At 46.5% G+C, this 24,891-nt stretch overlaps 2 protein-coding genes and 2 long non-coding RNA genes across 5 annotated transcripts; 2 read left to right on the top strand and 2 right to left on the bottom strand.

Annotated features, from left to right (window-relative positions):
• Window positions 1-67: 67 nt before the first annotated feature.
• Window positions 68-4,380, bottom strand: LOC133494746 (uncharacterized). Its single transcript, XR_009793388.1, has 3 exons — window positions 4,244-4,380; window positions 2,733-2,893; window positions 68-1,799 (listed from the first exon to the last, which is right to left on the bottom strand). It is a non-coding gene; the product is annotated as an uncharacterized LOC133494746 (long non-coding RNA).
• On the top strand, window positions 2,743-14,342 carry polr2a (RNA polymerase II subunit A). Its single transcript, XM_061808824.1, has 28 exons — window positions 2,743-2,880; window positions 3,507-3,639; window positions 3,741-3,877; window positions 3,975-4,148; window positions 4,261-4,542; window positions 5,073-5,234; window positions 5,338-5,558; window positions 5,629-5,761; window positions 5,833-5,957; window positions 6,221-6,431; window positions 6,510-6,719; window positions 6,798-6,966; window positions 7,040-7,134; window positions 7,212-7,415; window positions 7,493-7,715; window positions 7,857-8,040; window positions 8,122-8,293; window positions 8,375-8,480; window positions 8,640-8,845; window positions 8,920-9,183; window positions 9,283-9,490; window positions 9,565-9,665; window positions 9,728-10,015; window positions 10,251-10,454; window positions 10,535-10,721; window positions 10,803-10,916; window positions 11,360-11,509; window positions 11,583-14,342. Exons 1-28 carry the CDS (start codon window positions 2,794-2,796, stop codon window positions 12,731-12,733), a joined length of 5,901 nt encoding a protein of 1,966 aa, XP_061664808.1. The 5' UTR covers window positions 2,743-2,793; the 3' UTR covers window positions 12,734-14,342.
• On the bottom strand, window positions 13,953-15,126 carry LOC133494745 (uncharacterized). Its single transcript, XR_009793387.1, has 2 exons — window positions 14,986-15,126; window positions 13,953-14,266 (listed from the first exon to the last, which is right to left on the bottom strand). It is a non-coding gene; the product is annotated as an uncharacterized LOC133494745 (long non-coding RNA).
• capgb (capping protein (actin filament), gelsolin-like b) lies at window positions 15,040-24,694 on the top strand. Of its 2 annotated transcripts, none has more exons than XM_061808852.1 (9): window positions 15,040-15,061; window positions 21,973-22,166; window positions 22,247-22,401; window positions 22,821-22,982; window positions 23,088-23,237; window positions 23,414-23,500; window positions 23,578-23,710; window positions 24,117-24,208; window positions 24,488-24,694. In XM_061808852.1, exons 2-9 carry the CDS (start codon window positions 21,974-21,976, stop codon window positions 24,551-24,553), a joined length of 1,038 nt encoding a protein of 345 aa, XP_061664836.1. In that variant the 5' UTR covers window positions 15,040-15,061; window position 21,973; the 3' UTR covers window positions 24,554-24,694. The 2 variants fall into 2 exon arrangements, with proteins under 2 accessions (XP_061664836.1, XP_061664835.1); XM_061808851.1 differs by lacking the exon at window positions 15,040-15,061 and adding an exon at window positions 16,555-16,705.
• The last annotated feature ends 197 nt before the right edge of the window (window positions 24,695-24,891 follow it).

The raw sequence follows: 24,891 nt of genomic DNA, 5'->3' as shown, positions 1-24,891 counted from the left end.
GCAGCCAATCTGTGCATTGCCAGAAAAAAAATCCCCAAAAATTGTGGCACAATCCCCAATATGCAGAAGAATACAACAAAGTGATGCTGGTTCAAGTGTCTTTATTCAAACAGAAAATGAGTAAAAACTGACAACTGTTGTCGTTCAACAAGACTATTTCTAGACAAATGTTTGCCACACTTCATTCGCCGTATTTTATCTTTGCTGGAAGTAAACCAAAACATTCACAATCGACTTTTCTTCAAAAGCTGACAGTATGTGACACGTATTGGGTGAACGTTATTTTGAATTTTTAAGGGAGGGAATTTGACATTTACGGTCTCCACCAGGGAATCAGCACTCCACTTGTACCTCTAACCCCAAATTGACACCCCAAACCCTGGCTAGCAACTTCAACTGAGGCTTTAAACTCTCTTCCAGTCCAGAAAACATACATTTATAATAACGCCCGTTTCATCTTAAAACCTTATTTTGAAATCCTATCCCTTGCTTGATAGTGGGATGAATTAGGAGTTGGTCTCAAATCTTTTGTGGATTTGTGTGGTGACTTCCATCAGTGTTCTTGAGAGCTTTGAGGAATGCTGGAGGAGAGCGCATTTCCAAGAAATGTTAATTTTGGACGTTTAGACTTCCTTTTTGAAACGGCTTCCAGATATATTTCCCTTTTTTTTGTTCTTTGATTTTAATAAATGTGGTGGGAAATGTGCTACAATGTACAAGTGAGTTCTCTTCGGCGGTAATCCAATTAAATGCAAAGTTTTCGATGCATACCTGCGTTGAGTCCACGCGATATTTATTAGCGTCAGTACAGCGTTAACAAGCACGTCTTACCACAAATGGCAAATATGCAATAACAACAGTTAGCTAGCAAAGTGGCTTCAGGTTTAAGATCGTCTAAAATAAAAGGCCCACGAGAGTGGTCATTGGTCACCCAGCTCGACATATTCTTAGTATATAGTTGAAGTAAGTCGTTCCGAGTTAGTCTCGTTCAAGTGCGCAGCTTTTTAACCGGGACCCAAACGACGACATTATCCCCGGGCACCATTTTCCCTTTCGTCCGTTGGCTAACTCCGCCATGTTGTACCCACAGCTAAGCTAAGGAAAAGTCTCGTCGAAGTCCCTCAAGTCTCTTGGTTAAAAAAAAATGAATAAATGAAAATAACGTCGTCCTTTTATCGTTTTATGACGACTTTATACAGCCACGAGAACGTAAATGCGAATCCAGATGAATAAGGACAATTATTAAGTGAAAGAGGTGCGACGCTAATCGTGAAGTGGAAAGCTCAAAGGAGAACGTTAACGACAAAACACTTTTTTTTCCGCAATGAAAGCGATCATCGAATAAAAGCCTTTGTGGCCAAAAACAACATTTGAGGCGCAATCGTAGTTGTACACTCGCATTCTTAACAGGTATTTAAACATATCAGTTACTTAAGTGTTACACAATACTGACATGTTAACAGAATTCCAGCAAAGTGATTACAACTTTGAAATAATAATAAAAAAAAAAATTACATTTTGCTGGCCGACAGTAAACATCATCATTGAGAACCAGCTTAAAGACGTGGGCCTACGACCAATCGTTTTAGAACCGTTAAAAAGTATGCCGCTAACAGTTTAGGGCGGCGTAAAGAAAATAAAAAAAATAAATGACATTTCAACGTTAGCAGTCAAAAGACAACGAGTTGAGAACAATTAGCAAAGACCGAAGGCTTCCCCGGATTTTCCTACTCGGCATGCCGGCTTCCCAATGTGCCGACGGGCCTTGGAAATCAGGCGAGTCCGAGGCTTTCAACCAGCTTCCCACGAATCCCAAAGTGTCGATGATGAAAATCCGGACCGTCGACGACGATGGGGGGGGGGGGGGGGAAGAGAAAAAAAAACCTAAAATAAATAGTCCAATACACGGTGTTTTGCTGTAACAACACACTGTGATTCGACAATAAGTGTCTGTTTCATCGCAGAGTTGAGTGGGCCCCAAATCTTGGGCTCCTTTCTTAGAGCCCAGGCTCACCCACAGCGAGACAAACCGGGAACAGACTTGTTTTTTTTTTTTGCTTTGGGGGGGGAAGAAATCCCTCTCGGCTATCGTCGGTAAACATCGGAAACGGGGCGGGTTTTGTTAAAATTATGATAAGAGGGACAAAATCTTGACCGTAATTGGACAACTATTTCCTCCTACTCGATATTAACAAGATAGCGCGCCAATCGGAAGAGGCGCATTTACCATTCGCACGTTCCAACGCCTACCACACGTAAACCCGCGTAATCGTTTGCGAGTAGGCCAATAGGAATTGATTTTTGAGCAAACCAACGCCCGCCTTTGTTTGCAATTGGCTGGGCTTTTCAGCGCACACGTTCATTGGGTCGACGTCAGGCAAAATAATTTATTCATGAGACTCGACAGCTCGCCCAATGAACGTCCGACTACGGCGAGCGGGCTCCCACCTACCGGAGAGTCAGACCCTGCCTTCCTGACTCAGCGACCCCGTAGCAGCCACTCAGTCTATATAACCGCTCGTCGGGCGTTCCGCCGCTCAGAAGCGCTCAGAGCGCATCGCGGTGTAGATCGGAAAAGGGAAGGGGGGTAGTTAGTCGTCTCTTAGCTCGACTAAAAGCACGATTAACTCCATTTTAACAGGCGACTGACAACAAAGGTCCCCGGGATACCGCCTCCGGAGACTCTCCGGTCACCGTTGGGTGGCCTGCTCGGGACGGCGGTGAATACTTACAGGCTTGTTCCTGCTCACAAAGCGACGTGTCGACGACGAACGCGTCTTTTGAATAGACAGGATGCACGGACCGCCCTCCGGCGACAGCGCATGCCCCTTGCGCACGATCAAGAGAGTTCAGTTCGGCATCATCAGCCCTGATGAGCTTGTAGGTCTTCTGCCTGGGGGGGAATTGGGGAGATTGCATTTATTCATTTGCAAATCATACACACGCCTTCCCCGATTTCGCGACTAAATGTTGTTGCTTGACATTTGTGGCCAAGACACGGATCTAGTTTGCAGTGAACAATGCTAGCCGTTAGCCTAGCCTAGCTCGCTGTTTCCAGGCTTGGGCTCGAGCTACAGCTAACGAGCATGTTCGAAGAAGTTGACAAACTTGAAGCACACCACTTTCAGTCAAACGAGTTATGTGATCTTATACAATTATTATTATTATTATTATTAATTGGGCCACAATATAGTACATAGTACGCGATCTTTACTGCCTCTTTTGGGGGGGGGGGGTGATTGCATTTTAATGAATGGAATAACACCTTTAATCCTAAATCCAAAAAAAAAAATACTGTACATTTGAAAAAAAAAAAAAGTCATGCGTTTTTTTCTTACCCTCAAATCGACTGTTTACTCGGTAAATTACATGAATACAATCAACACTACATGTCACTGAGGTTGCACAAGTGATGGATGGAGTTTATCGCGGTGTTTCCAAATGTCTTCTAAGCCTTTAACGATGATATATGAAGCCGTGACACTGATTGCACACGTCTCTTTTAGAAACGAATGTCGGTGACAGAAGGGGGTATCAAATACCCCGAAACTACAGAAGGCGGTCGTCCAAAACTCGGTGGTCTCATGGACCCGAGACAAGGGGTCATAGAACGAAGTGGAAGATGTCAGACGTGTGCAGGTATCGTAACGGCGTCATAACCTATTTTGTATGTGGGTCAATTGCTGTCTGACATTGAGTTTACTTTACTTTTTTTTTTTTTTTTTAAATTATTTTTCCAGGAAACATGACTGAATGCCCCGGACACTTTGGACACATTGAACTGGCAAAGCCTGTTTTCCACGTGGGCTTTATTTCCAAGATCATGAAGGTTATGCGTTGCGTCTGCTTCTTTTGTTCCAAGCTACTCGTGGACGCAGTGAGTATACTCGCATATTTTAAGTTCCGCTTGAGTGGAATGTTTTTGTCCTTTCAAAAAAAAAAAAAAACCAAAACATCTATATTTCTATCTGCAGAACAATCCAAAGATCAAAGACATCCTTGCCAAATCGAAAGGGCAACCCAGAAAGCGCTTGACGCACGTGTATGAGCTGTGCAAAGGTAAAAACATCTGTGAGGGGGGCGAGGAGATGGACAACAAATTTGGGATGGAGCAGCAGGAGACAGAGGAGGACATCACAAAGGAGAAGGTATTTGGCACAAGTTTAGAGGTCACATTTTGAGTAAACGCATCTGATGATTGCACAAATTAGTTGCAGTTCTGCTTCGTACTGACGTGTTTTACCTTGGCGACCTCCGCAGGGACACGGAGGCTGCGGGCGCTACCAGCCGCGCATCAGACGCTCTGGCCTGGAGCTGTACGCAGAGTGGAAGCATGTGAATGAAGACTCCCAGGAAAAGAAGATTCTGCTGAGCCCTGAGCGTGTGCACGAGATCTTCAAACGCATCTCGGACGAGGAGGACATCATCTTGGGCATGGATCCCAAATTTGCGCGACCGGAATGGATGATTGTCACTGTGCTGCCTGTGCCGCCTCTGGCCGTCAGGCCTGCCGTTGTCATGCAGGGCTCCGCTCGCAACCAGGTAAAATATACAGTGAACCCCTGCAAAAAATGTGGAATTGTTTACATACACCAAAATATACTCCCCAAAACACTTTAATAAAAGTTTCTTTCGGCTTGTCCCTTTCGGGGTCGCCACAGCGTGTCATCTCAGATGAACGCACATATATGTTTGGCACAATTTTTACACCGGATGCCCTTCCCGACGCAACCCTTCTCAGGGAGTGAAGGCCCCAGTGGGATACGAACCCACAACCCCTGGTTTACCAAACCAGTGCTCTGACCACTGAGCTACGGGGCCTCTCCCCAAAACACTTTAATACCACACCAAAGTTCATCTTAGAGCATTGCCTTAAAACTAAATGGCCCCAATTGTTCAAGTTATTCTAAGTTCAGTGCTGTTGAATTATGTACTGTTACCACACCGACTGTTCTTAATGATATATTAATTCTCCATTCAAATATATTGCGCACGATTAGCAAAGTTAAAATCACACCAAAATGAACTCTGACACTCACGATATACCACCATCAACCTCATCTGTTCCACAGGACGACCTGACCCACAAGTTAGCCGACATTGTCAAAATCAACAACCAGCTGAGGAGAAACGAGCAAAGTGGCGCCGCAGCTCACGTCATCGCAGAGGACGTCAAGTTGCTTCAGTTCCACGTCGCCACCATGGTGGACAATGAACTGCCGGGGCTGCCCAGAGTATGTTTGGGCCTTCATTTTTACGCCATCCCTCAGGCATGGTTGGAGCATGCACATTTCTCACAGTTATCACATTTTTATCCAACCCACCCGCCTCTCTCAGGCAATGCAAAAGTCGGGCCGCCCTCTCAAATCTATCAAACAGCGTCTAAAGGGCAAAGAGGGCAGAGTCCGAGGCAATCTGATGGGCAAACGTGTCGACTTCTCGGCGCGAACGGTCATCACCCCTGATCCGAATCTCCAAATCGACCAAGTGGGCGTCCCGCGATCCATTGCGGCCAATATGACTTTCCCGGAAATTGTAACACCCTTTAACAACGATCGGTAAGAGACTTGAACCAGGTGGCCAATTGTGGGGGAAATAACTTTGCTTCATTTTTGCCCTCTTTGTTAGACTGCAAGAGCTCGTGCGACGAGGCAACAGCCAATACCCCGGAGCCAAATACATCATTCGTGACAATGGAGACAGAATTGACCTGCGATTTCACCCCAAACCAAGTGACATTCATTTGCAGATTGGCTACAAGGTGAAATCCAGAATACCCGGAAAACATTGATTTGAACGAATTATCACAGGGACTGACAGTTGTTCTCGTAGGTGGAAAGACACATGTGTGACGGCGACATCATCATCTTTAATAGACAGCCCACGCTGCATAAAATGTCCATGATGGGGCACAGAGTTCGAATTCTGCCTTGGTCCACATTTCGACTCAACCTGAGGTATCGGCGATATCTGCAAATTTGTCTTTTCGCCCGTTACGTTGCATCTTCGCTATTTGCAGGAGTTTGGGATCCAGGACCTGCCGCAACTATATAAAATACTTTTAAACCGTGAATACACGATAAACTACAATCACAAAAGATTATACTTTCAAACTCATCTTACAACATTTCCCTCGGGAATAAACGACATCGACAATTGGTGCTACAATGACTGTAATGAAAGTTGCCTTACCTTGCCCCTTCCCTCTCTCTCTCTTCAGCGTCACCACCCCGTACAACGCCGATTTTGATGGGGACGAGATGAACCTCCATTTGCCGCAGTCCCTGGAGACAAGAGCGGAAATTCAAGAGCTAGCCATGGTGCCGCGCATGATTGTCACGCCCCAATCCAACAGGCCAGTCATGGGAATCGTGCAGGACACTCTCACGGCCGTGCGCAAGTTCACCAAGAGGGACGTCTTCTTAGAGCGGGTGCGGCGATGGAGCGCCAGTCTCTTGTTTCATTGGGTTTTGAACGTATTGCGATAATCACGCTCCTCCCCACTGCAGGGCGAAGTCATGAACCTCCTCATGTTCCTGTCCACCTGGGACGGGAAGGTGCCCCAGCCAGCCATCCTCAAGCCCCGTCCGCTTTGGACCGGCAAGCAGATCTTCAGCCTGATCATTCCCGGACACATCAACGTCATCCGCACGCACAGCACTCACCCGGACGACGAAGACAGCGGTCCTTACAAGCACATCTCACCCGGTGACACAAAGGTATTGGAGTCGTCATTTGCAAGTCAAAGTAAGAGTTTGAGTACAAGCGGCCTTATGATTTGAGTATTTGCCTTTTAGGTTATAGTGGAAAATGGCGAGTTGATCATGGGCATCCTGTGTAAGAAGTCTCTGGGAACGTCAGCCGGTTCCCTCGTCCACATTTCCTACCTAGAGATGGGACACGACATCACCAGACTCTTCTATTCCAACATCCAGACTGTGGTCAACAATTGGCTGCTCATTGAAGGCAAGGCTGACGACTGCACAGTTGCAACCTCCAAAACGTGGTCGTCAAATAAAGTTGTCATCATTGTCCTCAGGTCATTCCATTGGAATTGGTGACTCCATTGCTGATGCCAAGACTTACCTTGACATCCAGAACACGATCAAGAAAGCCAAACAGGATGTGATAGAAGTACGTGCGAAGCATTTTGTTGCCATTAGTACGGACCACGTTGAACAAATGTTTACTCTTTGCCCGCCGCTTGACAGGTCATTGAGAAGGCCCACAACAACGAGCTCGAGCCGACCCCTGGCAACACGCTGAGGCAGACCTTTGAGAACCAGGTCAATCGTATCCTCAACGATGCCCGTGACAAAACTGGCTCCTCTGCTCAAAAGTCTCTTTCTGAGTACAATAACTTCAAGTCCATGGTGGTGGCCGGATCTAAGGGCTCAAAGATTAACATCTCACAGGTGAGATCGGGCCATTCCTTGAGAGGAGCAAGTCTTGAAATCTCATCATGGAAACTTAATGTAACCTGCCCTGTTAGGTTATTGCTGTGGTGGGGCAGCAGAACGTGGAGGGTAAACGAATCCCGTTTGGCTTCAAACATCGCACACTCCCTCACTTCATAAAGGACGATTATGGCCCTGAGAGCAGAGGCTTTGTGGAGAACTCCTACCTGGCTGGTTTGACACCAACAGAGTTCTTCTTCCACGCTATGGGAGGCAGAGAGGGTCTGATTGACACAGCCGTCAAAACGGCCGAGACTGGTAAGCTGGTCTGAAGCGTGCGTTGGGTGGGTGGTACGGTAATCTGCACCTACCTCCAGTTTTTCGTTAATCACGCCACAGCTCGTTTCCCATCCCCCAGAATACGTACAGAAGCTTAAAATAACTTTGCAACTCATTCAGGTTACATCCAACGGCGTCTGATCAAGTCCATGGAGTCTGTGATGGTCAAGTATGACGGCACGGTGCGCAACTCCATCAACCAGGTGGTGCAGCTGCGTTACGGCGAGGACGGCCTGGCGGGAGAGAATGTCGAGTTCCAAAATATGGCGACGCTCAAACCATCGAACAAAGCCTTTGAAAAGAAGTATGGCTTGTACCGGCGCATCCTCCGCGGGGTTTGTCGCAGGAGGGAAACTGTCAATGAAATGTCGTTCCGTCCGTCCAGGTTCAAGTTCGACTGTACCAATGAGCGAGCGCTGCGGCGGACACTGCAAGAGGACGTGGTGAAAGACGTTATGACCAACGCTCATGTCCAAGGCACCCTGGAGAGGGAGTTTGAGAAGATGAAGGAGGACAGGGAGAACCTCCGAACCATTTTCCCGACCGGCGACAGCAAGGTGTGCCGCCATGTCTTATCTTAGTCTGTGCTTTCCTCCTTTGATTGACTCACACGCTGCAATTCTCCTCCTCCTCTACAGGTGGTGCTGCCTTGCAACTTGGCAAGGATGATTTGGAACGCTCAAAAGATCTTCCGCATCAACACTCGGACTCCAACGGACCTCAATCCAATTAGGGTGGTCGAAGGTGCGTTGGAAATGTTTTTTTTTTTTTTTTAGCGTTTTACTAAACATGAGCAGATAAGACAAAATTACTTGGGACTCTCTTGAGACTTGAAGCTTAAGACTTTAGACTCACTTACATATTCATGACTTGATCACATCTCTTGCCTGTTCGGCTCGGCAGGTGTTCAGGAACTGAGTAAGAAGCTGGTGATTGTGAACGGCGAAGACCGGCTCAGCAGGCAGGCCCAGGAGAATGCCACACTTCTTTTCAACATCCATCTGCGCTCCACACTCTGCTCCAAGCGCATGACGGAGGAGTTCCGTCTCACCACCGAGGCTTTCGACTGGCTGCTGGGAGAGATCGAGACCAAGTTCAACCATTCAATTGTGAGTTCAGCATTTTGCTGGTCTCTCTTATGGGTCAAGGTATTCATCCTGTGATGTCCACGCTGTTCTCCCAGGCTCATCCAGGTGAAATGGTCGGGGCACTGGCTGCTCAGTCTCTCGGGGAACCAGCCACCCAGATGACACTGAACACCTTCCACTACGCCGGCGTGTCAGCCAAGAACGTTACACTCGGCGTGCCTCGTCTGAAGGAGTTGATCAACATCTCCAAGAAGCCCAAAACGCCGTCACTGACCGTGTTCCTGCTGGGCCAAGCTGCCCGGGATGCAGAACGAGCCAAAGACATCCTCTGTCGCCTGGAGCACACCACACTGAGAAAGGTTAACAGAGCATATCGCTTTCTCAAGTGATTTCCGGCCACTCACTACTACCCATGATTTCTGCAAGTCTGACCCCAAAAATAACACATTTTGTTTTAGGTGACGGCCAACACTGCCATCTACTACGACCCAAATCCTCAGAACACTGTGGTGGCCGAGGACCAGGAGTGGGTGAACGTCTACTACGAGATGCCCGATTTCGACGTGACGCGCATTTCCCCCTGGCTGCTGCGCATCGAGCTCGACCGCAAGCACATGACCGATCGCAAGTTGACCATGGAGCAAATCGCAGAGAAGATCAATGCAGGTGCATTTGCGCATTCATTCGGGAGTTGCTTCGACAAGAGCGGCCTTTTAATACCCGGGTGCACGTTGCTGAAGGTTTTGGAGACGACCTGAATTGCATCTTCAACGACGACAACGCCGAGAAGCTCGTTTTGCGAATCCGAATCATGAAGAGCGACGAGAGCAAGTTCCAAGAGGTATGCGGTGACACTAGCGTTCTAAAGCCACAATATTGACCTCATATGACTTTCCTGGCCAGGACGAGGAGGTCGTGGACAAAATGGACGACGACGTCTTCCTGAGGTGCATCGAGTCTAACATGCTCACGGACATGACGCTACAAGGGATCGAGCAGATCAGCAAGGTGTACATGCACTTGCCCCAGACGGACAACAAAAAGAAGATCATCATCACCGAGGACGGTGAGTTCAAGGCGCTGCAGGAGTGGATCCTCGAGACTGACGGAGTCAGCCTCATGAGAGTCCTGAGCGAAAAGGACGTCGATCCCGTCAGGACCACCTCCAACGACATTGTGGAAATCTTCACGGTAAGAATTTTTTTTTTTTTTTCTGCAGTACAGCGCAGACAAGGGGACTCCAAAGACCCCCTTGTAATTCTAACGTCAAGTAAACCTAAATATTATGCACCCCAAAATGCCACAGGAATAATTATTTATTTAGGACATTGACAACATGTTTACCACATAATTCCTCCAAACTTTGCTGACCCCCCCCCAAGTTATGACGCGCAGACTCCCAATTTGAGAACCACTTGTATTGCAGGTGCTTGGAATTGAGGCTGTACGAAAGGCCCTGGAGAGGGAGCTGTACCACGTCATCTCCTTTGACGGCTCCTACGTCAACTACCGTCACTTGGCCCTGCTCTGTGACACCATGACGTGCCGCGGTCACCTGATGGCCATCACGCGCCACGGCATTAACCGGCAGGACACGGGCCCACTCATGAAGTGTTCCTTTGAGGAGACGGTGAGAGGGTTACTTGAAACAAACCCAGCTCGCTCAAAGAATAAAAAGCGGTACATTCAAGTGTCCTCTCCTGCATCCAGGTGGACGTGTTGATGGAGGCTTCATCTCATGGAGAGAGCGATCCGATGAAGGGCGTGTCTGAGAACATCATGCTCGGCCAGCTCGCGCCCGCCGGGACAGGCTGCTTTGACCTGCTTTTGGATGCCGAGAAGTGCAAGTTCGGCATGGAGATCCCCACAAACATACCTGGCATCAGTGTCGCCGGGCGTAAGTGGAGATAAAAATGTTTAGGTTCATTTATTTAGATTTAGTTTTACGATATTCCTGATGGGTCTGTTCTGTTTTTAGCCACCGGAATGTTCTTTGGTTCTGTGCCGAGTCCCATGAGTGGCCGTTCCCCCGCTATGACCCCTTGGAACACTGGAGCAACACCGGCACATGGCGCTTGGTCTCCCAGTATAGGTGAGTGGATACGCAGGATTCACTGATGTATTTTCTTAAGTTTTTCATTTTTATTTATTCATGCATTTAATTTTTAAGCTATCCTCCATTACTACTTGAAACACTTCACCTAGTTGCTGCTTTTTTGGCTCTTTCTGAAGCCATACTACTTTTTTATTCGACAGGGCTTTGGTGCCATCTTGTGGCATCTCGGTGCTAAGGAACTATGTTACTACATCTCAACTGAGCGAGAGCCAAAAAGGCAGACGCAGTCACGAGAGAGTCGTAGCTACATTCACACATAAGTTCTCTCAAAATCAAATCCTCTACTCCAGATGATAATATAAATTGAGTTTGAAATTATAAACTGTTTTGAAATCATACGTCTGTTTAGGGGGTGGCATTTAGTACTGCAGTTTTTAAGGGATTATTATACGTTTTGTGACCTCCCGTTTCACTTCCAGGAAGCGGCATGACCCCTGGGGCAGCAGGCTTTTCCCCGAGTGCAGCATCAGACGCGAGCGGCTTCTCTCCAGGTTATTCCCCGGCTTGGTCGCCCACTCCTGGTTCCCCCGGATCTCCCGGACCGGCCAGCCCCTATATCCCGTCTCCAGGTTGGTAGCGCTCTAAAGTTAACGTTGAAGTGAGTGAAGGAAGACGTATGAAATAGACGTGTTTGCTTTCCAGGCGGCGCCATGTCACCCAACTACTCGCCCACGTCACCCGCCTACGAGCCCCGCTCCCCTGGCGGCTACACCCCTCAGAGCCCAGGCTACTCGCCAACGTCACCCTCCTATTCTCCGACATCTCCCTCATACTCCCCCACCAGCCCCAATTACAGCCCGACATCTCCTTCCTACTCTCCCACCTCGCCCAGTTATTCCCCCACATCTCCTTCTTACTCTCCCACGTCGCCCTCCTATTCCCCGACATCCCCCTCCTATTCCCCTACCTCCCCGTCTTACTCTCCAACCTCTCCCTCCTACTCGCCGACGTCGCCCAGCTACAGTCCAACTTCGCCCAGCTACAGCCCGACGTCGCCAAGCTACTCCCCGACTTCTCCTTCTTACTCGCCCACCTCCCCCTCCTACTCGCCCACATCCCCGTCATACTCCCCTACCTCGCCGTCTTACTCTCCCACCTCCCCCTCCTACTCGCCGACGAGCCCCAGCTACAGTCCCACGTCGCCAAACTACACACCCACCTCGCCCAGCTACTCCCCGACATCGCCCTCGTACTCTCCTACATCCCCCTCCTACTCCCCGACCTCCCCCAACTACACACCGACCAGCCCCAACTACTCTCCCACCTCCCCCTCGTACTCACCGACTTCACCGTCATACTCTCCCTCCAGTCCGCGCTATACCCCGCAGTCGCCCACCTACACACCGAGTTCCCCCTCGTACAGCCCCAGCTCCCCTTCCTACTCACCCACCTCACCCAAATACACCCCGACCTCCCCCTCATACAGCCCCAGCTCGCCAGAGTACACCCCCACTTCGCCCAAGTACTCCCCAACATCACCAAAGTACTCCCCCACCTCCCCCAAGTACTCCCCGACATCTCCAACTTATTCCCCAACAACGCCCAAATACAGTCCCACCTCGCCCACCTACTCCCCCACCTCTCCGACCTACACGCCCACCAGCCCCAAATACTCCCCCACATCCCCGACATATTCGCCGACGTCGCCCAAGTACTCGCCGACGTCGCCCACGTACTCGCCGACTAGCCCGAAAGGCTCCACGTACAGCCCCACCTCCCCCGGGTACAGCCCCACCTCTCCAACCTACAGTCCGGCCATCAGCCCGGATGACAGCGACGAGGAGAACAACTGAGGGGCGGAGGAGGGCTTTAGGGGGGACCGCGCCTCGTGGGCCCCCTCACATTACTGACCATCCGACCAGTTTGCCCTGCATTCCCTTCCCAAATAGTGAAAACCATTATTTGAAAGACAAACTGCTTTGCCTGAAGGGGGAAAAGAAAATCCGCCTTTTCTCACCCCCCCCCCCCCCCAACCAGGCAGAATCCAAAAGGCGAAGTGGAAAGGAAGCGCTGTTTTTTTGTTTTTTTTCCTTTTATCTTTATAATTCACTGCTTTGAGCCTTTGAAATGCTGGACGTTAAGGTGTTCGGGAAAGGCCAAATTTTTTTTCTTTTTAAAAAAAAAATGTGAATTGTAATTTGTTCTGGCGATAAATGGAGGAATGGTCCCCCCGCCCCTTTTTTTATTTTATCCCCCCCTCCATTTACGGCGTATTCGGCACTGAGGTGTTGCTGCTTGAGGCCGTGCGTTCAGTTCGCACACGCCGCGGATCGGGGAAAAGATCGTCAAACAGCATGATAAGAGAGTGACGCCGTCACGCACCCTCCCTGCTTCCTCCACACCCCAAAAACTGAATGATGTTTTAAACACCCACCAGCACCCAACCATCCTCTGGCACCTTGGAGGCTTTTGCATCAAAGACAAAAGAAAACTGACAATGTTATTCCTTTAATTCTGGGGAATTATTTTCTGTCCTTGATTTTGATGTGAAGAAAATGGGTGGCGCTTTGGGCATCATTTCCACGTGGGGTTGTTCACATTAATCCAACTGTTAGGTTGAACTATTTCCAGTCCCTCCTGGGTCTTGCTAATGTTTGCCCTGTTTCTGTTCAAATCATTTTGCCTATTCCATTTATTTAAGCAAGAAAGTTAAACTACTATTCGGTGTGAATATGTTTTGTTTTTTTTTTTCCTTTTTTTCCCACTTGTTTGCTTTTTGATGACTTTGCAAAGTTGTTGCAAAAATACACGTAATTATGGAAGAAGACACGAGTGGAGAGGGTGGACATGTACCTTCCCACCCACCGTATCTCCAGCGTTGTGAACCCTACGTGGTCAGGGTTCTACATAGGTCCACTTGTCATGTTCATTTTGATTAACCAGCCACAAGATAAGTGGCTTACGTGTGACTGCTTTTCCAGATACTGTCACTTTCATTTAACAAGGTTGGTCTCCTTTTTTGCATCCAATGTTTTTTTTTGTTCTTACCAGTTTCTGGAGTATTCATTGTAGAGCCGATCTGTTCTGACTGGGAGTCCTGGACAAAAAAAAAAAAAAAAGGAAATGTCATCGTGATTGTTGTTACTTAGCTCCTCCAAAAAAAAAAAAAAAATGGAGAGGATGGCACCTCCGAGCCTTTTATAATGAAGCAGGGTGTTGGAATTATTATTTTTTTTTTTTGCACTTGTTAAAACTGTTGTCCACTTCACTTGCCTGGTCAGAATGCTGTCCAGTCTACAGTATTTTCAGGAACGTCAGGATTCCCAGCTTGTGTAAATCAGAGGGTGAGACAGGGTTCCATGCAGAGGAAAGAAGTAAATTTACCGCTGTAAAGAGATAATTTCACATTATCATTGTGTTGTCTGTTCTGTTTTTGACTTGGGAAATAAAATAAAAGTTTTACAACAACTGTGTAGCTTTTTTGTCTTAACTGTACTAACTAGGAGGTGGACTTTTTAAAGTCTGTATAACAAGCATGTACCATATTTCCAATATGTTGGCCATAGTTATGTACCTGTATTTGCTACTGGCTACATTTAGCCATTTCTAACTACTCACAATTATGAACAAGTTTAATTTGCTCTGACAAACAGAAAAGTTTTTAAACCCTAAATAATTCCCATGTCACGGGGGGACCATGCAAGTTCAATATATTTTTCATTTTAATGCCTCGTACCATAAAGGTACTGTATATTTACCTCAAGAATACAAATTACAAAATATTTTGAGCTATCTGACATGCTTAAGCTTAACTCATTTGTGTTGCCACTGATTTTGGTAACAAAAAAGAAAATGGCTAACACAAAAAAAGTCATTCAATTTATCCGAACAAATGTAACTATACCAGACATTAAAATGAACAAAACACAAAACCAACAGGTGGTCTGACGGTTTTTTTTTCCCCCGTAATTATATATATATATATTTTTTATTGAAAGTGTTAGCATTAGCTGGTTAGCTCCCAAGAAAGTACAACTGCACCGGCATGTCACACAAGAGGACGCTGTTTCCTTGCGTATAAAGAAAAAAAAAATAGATATATTACCACGGTTGAAGTTCCTTTTTTCCGTTTTCCTTTACTTCTTCCTCTTCTTCAGCCAGCAAAATACAATATTGTGCGTGTAAGTATTACTTGAGAAACATTTCAACACTAATACGTCATAAGTAAATGAACGTAGAAAATGTCACATCGACTAGCAATGTAGCAATCCCATGATGCAATGCGTTGCCGCGGTGTTCACAAAGTAGTCCTATTATTAAAATACTAAAACACGTGCATATTATTCTAGAGTTCGAATTTTGATAAAAAAAAAAACACATCTGTCTCTATCACATTAAATTAAAACACAAAAATTATGATATATGTCTGTCACGTATGCTCGTAAACTAGCAATCCCAGGATGCATTGCGTCATAGAAAAACTCAACTAAAAATACTATAACTAATACTAATTATTATGATTGTTATTTTCATCATCCTTTTGAAGAAAGAACATGTTTTCATGTAGTTACATTAAAATTGTATAAATAAAACTATGATCTTTGCAGCGCATCTGTCACGAAAACAATACTATTCTTATTTCATCGTGATTTGTATTATATGGAGAATAGTACGCAATCGTGCTTTTCCCATAATTATGACCAGGTTAAGGGTATAGAAACTGGTTGGATGGATGCATGTAAAGTATAAATGAAAAATATAAAAATAAAATTCTGTAGCTGGAAGGATATGAAAACAGACAGGTACCCCTATTCAAATTCCAGGATTTTATGACATAACAAAATGAGACTTTCTGCTAAAACACCCAGAGAAAAAAAAATTCAGATTGCAAAGTATATTCATTTCCCACAGTTGTGTAGGAGATTCCAAGTGTTTTTTTTTTTTTTTTTTTTTTGCAAAATGTCGATAATCTTATCGATCCATATATTTTAAAGTGACGTCCTCTTTCGGATAGTTTTTCTCTTGTGCCATATTTTCTCCACGTGATGATGATTGTCCTTCAGGTGCTCCCTGGTAAAATACTTCTCCTTTTCAGTCGACCTGTACACGTGACAGGTCAGATTCATCATGGAATTTTCTTTGGAAATGATTTATCTTGATTTCGCTTTCCTTTGTATCATAAAAAGTTGGCGTTTGTACATGGGGTGTGTATACTTCTTTATACACAGTATAAGTATCCACTGCACATTGAAATAAAAAAAAAAAGAATTATGCTCTCTTGAGTGAAAACATGACTCATTCCTTAAACATGTCTGAAGACGTTTCAGGAATTAGTCAGTCGTACGCTGATCTCAATCTGTACCGGTATTCCGCACTGTCTGGCATGATCAACTGTTTCTGCAGCTCTGACATTGTCGTGGACTCCTTATGAAGGAGTTCCAGTTCCAAAGGAGTTCCTTATCAGTTGCGAGCTCAAATACCGCATTGTGCTTTGAAGAATAATAAGACGGGGGGGCATCGCCTTTTACTAAACGGCCACTTTTTGAGATTCAGAGTCTTGCGATTGCATCAAACAAAGTGGACAGTGGTTTAGCATCTGGACCCCCCCCCCCGCCCCCCCCCCCCCAAAAAAAAGTCTCGATTGAATCACATTTGTTGCTTTTGTGTTCGAGGCGGGGGGAGGCTGGGCTGAGACAGGCAGGAAATATGTGGTCTATGAGTGCCACGGTGTGGGTGAGACAGATGGAATTTGTGCGTTTAGGACGTCACTAATCTTTTCTCGTTTCCTTGTCTTTCTGATCTTGAAAGCTACCCTCGTCTCCGAGGTAAGTCTTCAACCGTATTCGTCAAACTACTCCTTGTTGGAAACTTTCCTTCCTTGAGCTCCATTTCCTTGTTCCCTCATCGTGAGTCAGTCCGGAAGACAATGGCGATAGTCTGACCTATTATTTTTATTTTAGGGTGTGATTGTGATTGTCATTGGTGAAAAAATGCAGCCCTATGGGGGGCACAAACCAGTGCAATCTGTAGGCCGGTCCCAAGCCCGGATAAATGCAGAGGGTTGCGTCAGGAAGGGCATCCGGCGTAAAAACTGTGCCAAACAAATATGAGCGTTCATCTAAAGAATCCCATACCGGATCGGTCGTGGCCCGGGTTAACAACGCCCGCCCCCGGCACTGCTAACCTGCAGGGCGTCGGTGGAAATTCAGCTACTGTGGGTCGAAGACAAAGAAGAGGAGGAAACCGGATCCAGCGTCAGAAGAAAAAGAGGAATGCACAGAGCCTACAACTGAGTGTAGGGACTTTGAATGTTGGGACTATGACAGGAAAAGCTCAGGAGTTGGTTGACATGATGATTAGGAGAAAGGTTGATATTCTGTGCATCCAAGAGAGCAGGTGGAAAGGTAGTAAGGCTAGAAGTTTGGGAGCAGGGTTTAAATTATTCTACCACGGAGTAGATGGGAAGAGAAATGAAGTAGGGGTTATTTTAAAGGAAGAGCTGGCTAAGAATGTCTTGGAGGTGAAAAGAGTATCAGATCGAGTGATGAGACTAAAATTTGAAATTGAGGGTGTTATGTACAATGTGGTTAGCGGCTATGCACCACAGGTAGGATGTGACCTAGAGTTGAAAGAGAAATTCTGGAAGGAACTAGATGAAGTAGTTCTGAGCATCCCAGACAGCGAGAGAGTTGTGATTGGTGCAGATTGTAATGGACATATTGGTAAAGGAAACAGGGGCGATGAAGAAGTGATGGGTAAGTACGGCATCCAGGAAAGGAACTTTGAAGGGCAGATGGTGGTGGACTTTGCAAAAAGGATGGAGATGGCTGTAGTGAACACTTATTTCCAGAAGAGGGAGGAGCATATAGTGACCTACAAGAGCGGAGGTAGAACCACGCAGGTAGATTATATTTTGTGCAGACGATGTAATCTGAAGGAGGTTACTGACTGTAAAGTAGTGGTAGGGGAGAGTGTAGCTCAACAGCATAGGATGGTAGTATGTAGGATGATTCTGGTGGTGGGTAGGAAGATTAAGAAGACAAAGGTAGAGCAGAGAACCATGTGGTGGAAGCTGAGAAAGGAAGAATGTTGTGCGGCCTTCCGGAAAGAGGTGAGACAGGCTCTCGATGGACAACCGAAGCTCCCGGAAGACTGGACGACGACAGCCAAGGTGATCAGAGAGACAGGCAGGAGAGTACTTGGTGTGTCATCTGGTAGGAAAGGGGAGAAGGAGACTTGGTGGTGGAACCCCAAAATACAGGGAGTCATACAAGGAAAGAGATTAGCGAAGAAGAAGTGGGATACTGAGAGGACTGAGGAGAGGCGAAAGGAGTACATCGAGATGCGACGTAGGGCAAAGGTAGAGGTGGCAAAGGCTAAACAAGAGGCATATGAAGACATGTACACCAGGTTGGACACGAAAGAAGGAGAAAAGGATCTCTACAGGTTGGCCAGACAGAGGGATAGAGATGGGAAGGATGTGCAGCAGGTAAGGGTGATTAAGGATAGAGATGGAAATGTGTTGACTGGTGCCGGTAGTGTACTAAATAGATGGAAAGAATACTTTGAGAAGTTGATGAATGAAGAAAATGAGAGAGAAGGAAGAGTTGAAGAGGCAAGAGTGAAGGACCAGGAAGTGGAAATGATTACTAAGGGGGAAGTCAGAAAGGCACTACAAAGGATGAAAAATGGAAAGGCAGTTGGTCCTGATGACATACCGGTAGAGGTATGGAAGCAATTTGGAGAGATGGCTGTGGAGTTTTTGACCAACTTATTCAACAGAATACTAGCGGGCGAAAAGATGCCTGAAGAATGGAGGAAAAGTGTTCTAGTTCCCATTTTTAAGAACAAAGGGGATGTTCAGAGCTGTGGGAACTATAGAGGAATAAAGTTGATGAGCCACACAATGAAGTTATGGGAAAGAGTAGTGGAGGCTAGACTCAGGACAGAAGTAAGTATCTGCGAGCAACAGTATGGTTTCATGCCTAGAAAGAGTACCACAGATGCATTATTTGCCTTGAGGATGCTCGTGGAAAAGTACAGAGAAGGTCAGAAGGAGCTACATTGTGTCTTTGTGGATCTAGAGAAAGCCTATGACAGAGTACCAAGAGAGGAACTGTGGTACTGCATGCGTAAGTCTGGTGTGGCAGAGAAGTATGTTAAAATAGTACAGGACATGTATGATGGCAGCAGAACAATGGTGAGGTGTGCCTTAGGTGTGACAGAGGAATTTAAGGTGGAGGTGGGACTGCATCAGGGATCAGCTCTAAGCCCCTTCCTGTTTGCAGTGGTAATGGATAGGCTGACAGATGAGGTTAGACTGGAATCCCCTTGGACCATGATGTTCGCAGATGATATTGTCATATGCAGTGAAAGCAGGGAGCATGCAGAGGAACAATTGGAAAGATGGAGACATGCACTGGAAAGGAGAGGAATGAAGATTAGCAGAAGTAAAACAGAATATATGTGCGTGAATGAGAAAAGTAGAGGGGGAAGAGTGAGGCTACAGGGAGAAGAGATAGCGAGGGTGGACGACTTCAAATACTTGGGGTCAACAATACAGAGCAATGGAGAGTGTGGTCAGGAAGTGAAGAAACGGGTCCAAGCAGGTTGGAACAGCTGGCGAAAGGTGTCTGGTGTGTTATGTGACAGAAGAGTCTCTGCTAGGATGAAGGGCAAAGTTTACAAAACAGTGGTGAGGCCGGCCATGATGTACGGATTAGAGACGGTGGCACTGAAGAAACAACAGGAAGCTGAACTGGAGGTGGCAGAAATGAAGATGTTGAGGTTCTCGCTCGGAGTGACCAGGTTGGATAGGATTAGAAATGAGCTCATTCGAGGGACAGCCAAAGCTGGATGTTTTGGAGACGAGATTCGAGAGAGCAGACTTCGATGGTTTGGACATGTTCAGAGGCGAGAGAGTGAGTATATTGGTAGAAGGATGCTGAGGATGGAGCTGTCAAGGAAGAGAGAGCGAGAGGAAGACCAAAGAGAAGGTTTATGGATGTGGTGAGGGAAGACATGAGGGCAGTTGGGGTTCGAGAGGAAGATGCAGGAGATAGGCTAAGATGGCAAAAGATGACACGCTGTGGCGACCCCTAACGGGACAAGCCGAAAGGAAAAGAAGAAGATTGTCATTGGTGAAAAACGTCATTTTATACCACCCATCATCAACGTCGAATGGCTTTTTTGTTGTTTCTGGTCTCCAGCTTCAGACTACCTGAATGTCCGGGCAGAGGAACAGCTGTTGTAGTCATAGGTGTAATTTGTGACTCCCAATGATGTACCGTTCTTCATCTATCGATGCTAGTGACGCATAGGGACAGGGAGAACAAATAAAATGTACTATTTCATGCCTTCACCCAATAACAATCGTTTGGAGAATCCATAAGGGATTGGATCGATAACAGTAGCAATCATGAAATCGAGAAAAAACTGCATTTTGATCAATTCTTCATCCCTCCAGAAAGCATACACGATCACATTCGCACCTTTGTGTTGTTTCGATGGAACATTGTCTGTTCATTTGTGAAAACCATTCATTTATCCTGTTTCAAATAAAAACTCTAACATGACAAAATGGGAAAAAAAATGAAACACTGAAATACTTTCTTGGCGAACACTAACGAACTAAACTAGTGAGGGTCAACGTAGAAACAGGGAAGTTGTCCTCATCCTGCATTTGGTCCGGGTCGTATCTAGGAACCCGACTCCGCTACGCTACCGCAGCTCCATCCTCCCTCGCTTCCACCCCAGGTAGGCTTTCATCACACCGGCTTCAGTTACCTCCCACTCACAGTAGAAGCCAAACCGGGACAGGCAAGCACAAACTCCTTGCCCGTGGACCCCTGGATCGGACTCTTTACATCCCGTTTAGGATGGAGCCCGACAGCACTGAACCAGGCCACATCATCCAGTTGAGTCCATCTTGATCTTCTGGAAGGCGTCCAATGCATATCTTTTTAATCTTTTTTTAGGGAGTGCTTTGTGTTCAAATGTTGTATTGCCCATCGTCGTGAATCGTGCAGTTTTTATAAGGAAGCTACTGTAATTGTCTTGTTTGTGTCTAACGGAAGCGGACTGGCGCCTCCGTAGGAACAAAACACAAATTGCTGACTTCCATTCTCGCCCTGGTGGTAAATGCTTCCACCCTTGTTGTGTTAATACTTATTTAACGTTGCGCGACAACGCGATAAGAGGCCGCCAGATCACCCGGCAAGAGTATCGTCATTATCTGTTGTGCCACATATGCAGTAAGTGTAGGTGTAAGTTTATGTTGCAAAAGAATGATTGAGCCAAAGCATATTTAACGTTCTGAGTCACAACCTCCAAAACAAACTACCACAAAGGGTATATACATATTGAAATTATGATGATACGCGGTGGAAGTGGAGCAGCAACTTTATTGTTCTGCCTGAACAAACAATACACTAGTCAGTAGTCAGTAAATAACCTCGGGACCAATGAAGTGAAACCGGATCATTTGATCTCTCACAAGTCACCACACACTGATGCGGTGGTTCTCAAATTGGGTTCCGGGGGTCCACAAAATCATTTCCAATAAATTCATGTGATATGATTGAAGTTCACATATGTTGACAGCTGTGGCCATAAAACCAAGATAATAAACCCATTGCTCCTTCCTACTTTGGCTTTGGGTCAGTTACAAGCGCGGATACGATAGTCATTCAACATCACATACATCTGACACGTCAGGGAAGAAACTTTGTGTTTGGAACACAGCTACCAGTTTGTTGAATGTGAAAAAATTTCAACACCGTCCAACGTGGTCGTAGGCTCCGGGTGGGAAGTCATGACTTGAGTGTGACAGTGTGGAAACTTTTGAAAGATTGCATGCTTTCACTTCTCCTTACACCACCCGAGAAGATTATCTTTAACATATTCGTCACAGCCTGACCCTTGGGAAATCGTTGTTGTACGATTAGAACAGCTGGCCATGATTGTGGTTTGGAAATCTACCTCATGCAGTAGTTCTTAGTTTGGATCGTGACTCGGGCCGTCATGAGGACAATAAAGTAAACGGATGGATGGATGTTTTAGTTGTCACCCACCTCCTCGTTTCTTTGTGCAGCATGCTGCCCTTCCAGCCTGTAGCAGGTCAGTTCGGTCCAGAGGTCCGAGTGCCGGGCCTGCACGTGTGGAGGGTGGAGAAGATGAAGGCGGTCCCGCTGCCTCTATCCGAGGTGGGCGTGTTCTACAACGGCGACTCGTACCTGGTGCTGGAGAACCGCGGCCAGCTCGGAGCCGACCTGCACATGTGGATAGGTGGGACTCGACACTCCTGGATTCCGATACAGAAGTGGGTTTTGATTTTGAGTCGGTTCGCCCTGGAAAATAAAATTCAGGTGAAAAGTCGTCGCACGACGAGCAGGTGGCGTGTGCCATGCTGGCCATCCAGCTCGACACCTTCCTGAGCGGAGACCCCGTTCAGCACAGGCAGGTCCAGGGTTACGAGTCCCAAGAGTTCATGACGCTCTTCCCCAGAGGTGTCAGCTATAAGGTCTGGCTTTCGCCGCCACAACAATCACTTACACGAATAGTTCCAGAATTGGAGGACAACTTGGATAAACACCTAATTTACTTGACACCCAGGCACCTGAAAAACACATTGCAATAATATTGAAGGATAAAAGTACACATTCTAGTCTTACTCCAATTACAGTCGCAGGGTCCCAAGTAACAAGGTTCTAAATCAGTTGTAACGTTTTCCCTTGCTAGCTGTGTAAAAACAAACTTAACTATGAATGAAAAACAAAAACTTTGATATCATGTTTCTGTTTTGTTGGTTTGAGTGAAACAACCAACAATTGCGCGTTCTTGAATTCAGTGCAGGTATTATTGGAAATTTCAGTGTCCTCCGATTCTCGGATTACCCATACAACCACAACGGCATTTTTAAAAAGGGATTTCCCATCACAGGACGGAGGTGTAGAGTCAGGTTTCCGAAGGCCTCAGAGCGCCGGATCGGCGGTGCAGCGCTTGTACCAGATTAAAGGGAAACGCAACATCCGCGCTAAGGAGGTAGAACTGTCCTGGAAGAGCTTCAACAAGGGCGATTGCTTTATCTTGGACCTCGGAAAGGTGATGAACGGAAGAGGAAAACGTTTGTATCAGGAAGACTGCGGTGAAGGTCAAAGTACAGATTCAGATCCTTTCGGAAAAGTACAAACAAAAATACGCCTACAGGTAATCGTGCCTTGGATCGGGTCACAGGCCAACGTCTTTGAGAAGCAGAAAGTGCGGGAGATCGCCTCGCTGATCCGAGACGCCGACAGACATGGTAAAGCTCGCATCGTGGACTCCTGCGAGGGAGAGGAGCCCGCCGAAATGCTTCAGGTAAATCCAGCCAAAACGAACCTTCTAATCTTGTGCGCCCCTGGCCGTTTAGCAAACGGGACAGGACAGGACACGCGGTGGCCATCGGCTTTTCACAATGCAACTGCAGCATGCGATATCGTTGCTGTGCAAACGAGAGGAGAGTCCATCCAACGAACTGCATGTTTTATGAACAGATTTTGGGTCCGAAGCCCGAGCTGCCCGAAAGCACGGCGGAGGAGGACAGCAAGGCAGACGCCTCCAACGCGGCCTCCCTTTACAAGGTCACCCGCAAGAGCGCTCTCATGTTGGGGTCCGGTTTTCAAAGACCAACCAACCAGCGCTCACTCTCTCTACGCAGGTATCCGATGCGACCGGCTCCATGTTGCTGAGCAAAGTTGAGGGTAAGAGCCCGTTTGCCAAGGAGCTGCTACTTCGCGACGACTGCTTCATTCTGGATAACGGCGCCAACGGCAAGATTTTCGTGTGGAAAGGTGACCACTTGGAAGTCAAGCACAATTGGCCAAATGTTTGCTGGTCACGACCACACTCGGAGGTTTAAAAACTGAAAAATCATCGCTACACCAAAAATGTTCACGGGTATTGGAAAATCAAAGTAATGTGAGAAAAATGATTTCCATACATACATTCCGGGGTTAAGACTGTACATTTAATGCACCGTGTGTCATGGGCCAGCGGCACGGGCGGACCCAAATGCGGGACTCCCAGGCAAAGGCATAATGTTCAGAGTGGTTTTATTCCCAACTAAGGTCATACACAGTTTAAGCAGTCCAAGAAGGCAGAGGCACAAAAAACACTAGGCTAGAGGCAAGGTCCAAAAACATGAAACGAGGTCCGATGGCTACGCCCGAATGAAAAAAAATAAAAAATGTCTCGCAGGTGCCGGGGCCAACGCCAAGGAGAAGCAGGCCGCCCTGCAGATGGCGGACAACTTCATCCAGCAGATGAACTACCCCAAGATGAAAACACAGGTGCAGCACATCCGCCATTGTTGCGCTCAAGCTCTTCTTGTGTTAGTGTGTACATTTCGTGCCACATCCTTATTTCCTTCTTCCTTCTTCTTCTTCTTTTTTAACTTTCACTTTCACAATGAGGTGGTTTACGCGATCACATACGCTGGGGGAGAAAGAAGGAAAAACTTGTTTAAAAAAAAAAAAAAACGTTTTGACGTGATGGGAAGAAACAAAAAAACTAACAGAAAACAAAATGCTCAATTCATCACAAACAACATGGCTGTTGTTGTGCTTCAGGTGGAGATCCTGCCCCAGGGGAAGGAAACTGTCATGTTCAAGCAGTTTTTCAAGAGCTGGAACTAACGGAAGTACAAAAATCACATTTCTTGGGGGAGAGTTTTGTAGTACACATTGAATGAAATGCACAGACCATGTTGAGGTTTGTGACGCCACTTTTATAAATGATGAAAAATAAACTTTGTTCTGTTGATAAAAATCAAAACAAACAAATTGAAAGTGAGTTTTTATTTCATATTTTTACAAAATGGACGGTTGCGTTTCCCCACATAAACAGACGTATAATACCATAAAATTCAGTCAGGTCGGCCGAGCGGAGCCACTGTAAACTCTCGTTGTGCGTCACACTCGGGGATAGGCAAAGCTTTTATCATCGATCGCCACAGTAAAAAAAATAATAAATA

Source organism: Syngnathoides biaculeatus, chromosome 21 (genome assembly GCF_019802595.1).
Source record: "Syngnathoides biaculeatus isolate LvHL_M chromosome 21, ASM1980259v1, whole genome shotgun sequence".
Lineage (NCBI taxonomy): Eukaryota > Metazoa > Chordata > Actinopteri > Syngnathiformes > Syngnathidae > Syngnathoides > Syngnathoides biaculeatus.
This window is presented reverse-complemented; position numbering and strand designations above follow the sequence as displayed.

What these genes read in the sequence shown, in the direction of transcription:
- polr2a (XM_061808824.1), top strand. Translation starts at nt 2,794, where the DNA reads ATGCACGGACCGCCCTCCGGCGACAGCGCATGCCCCTTGCGCACGATC. An exon ending in CAAAGATTAACATCTCACAG is followed by an intron (nt 7,416 to 7,492) that starts GTGAGATCGGGC and finishes CTGCCCTGTTAG; the next exon opens with GTTATTGCTGTGGTGGGGCA. An exon ending in AGCACACCACACTGAGAAAG is followed by an intron (nt 9,184 to 9,282) that starts GTTAACAGAGCA and finishes ATTTTGTTTTAG; the next exon opens with GTGACGGCCAACACTGCCAT.
- capgb (XM_061808852.1), top strand. Translation starts at nt 21,974, where the DNA reads ATGCTGCCCTTCCAGCCTGTAGCAGGTCAGTTCGGTCCAGAGGTCCGA. An exon ending in TTATCTTGGACCTCGGAAAG is followed by an intron (nt 22,983 to 23,087) that starts GTGATGAACGGA and finishes ATACGCCTACAG; the next exon opens with GTAATCGTGCCTTGGATCGG. An exon ending in ACCCCAAGATGAAAACACAG is followed by an intron (nt 24,209 to 24,487) that starts GTGCAGCACATC and finishes GTTGTGCTTCAG; the next exon opens with GTGGAGATCCTGCCCCAGGG.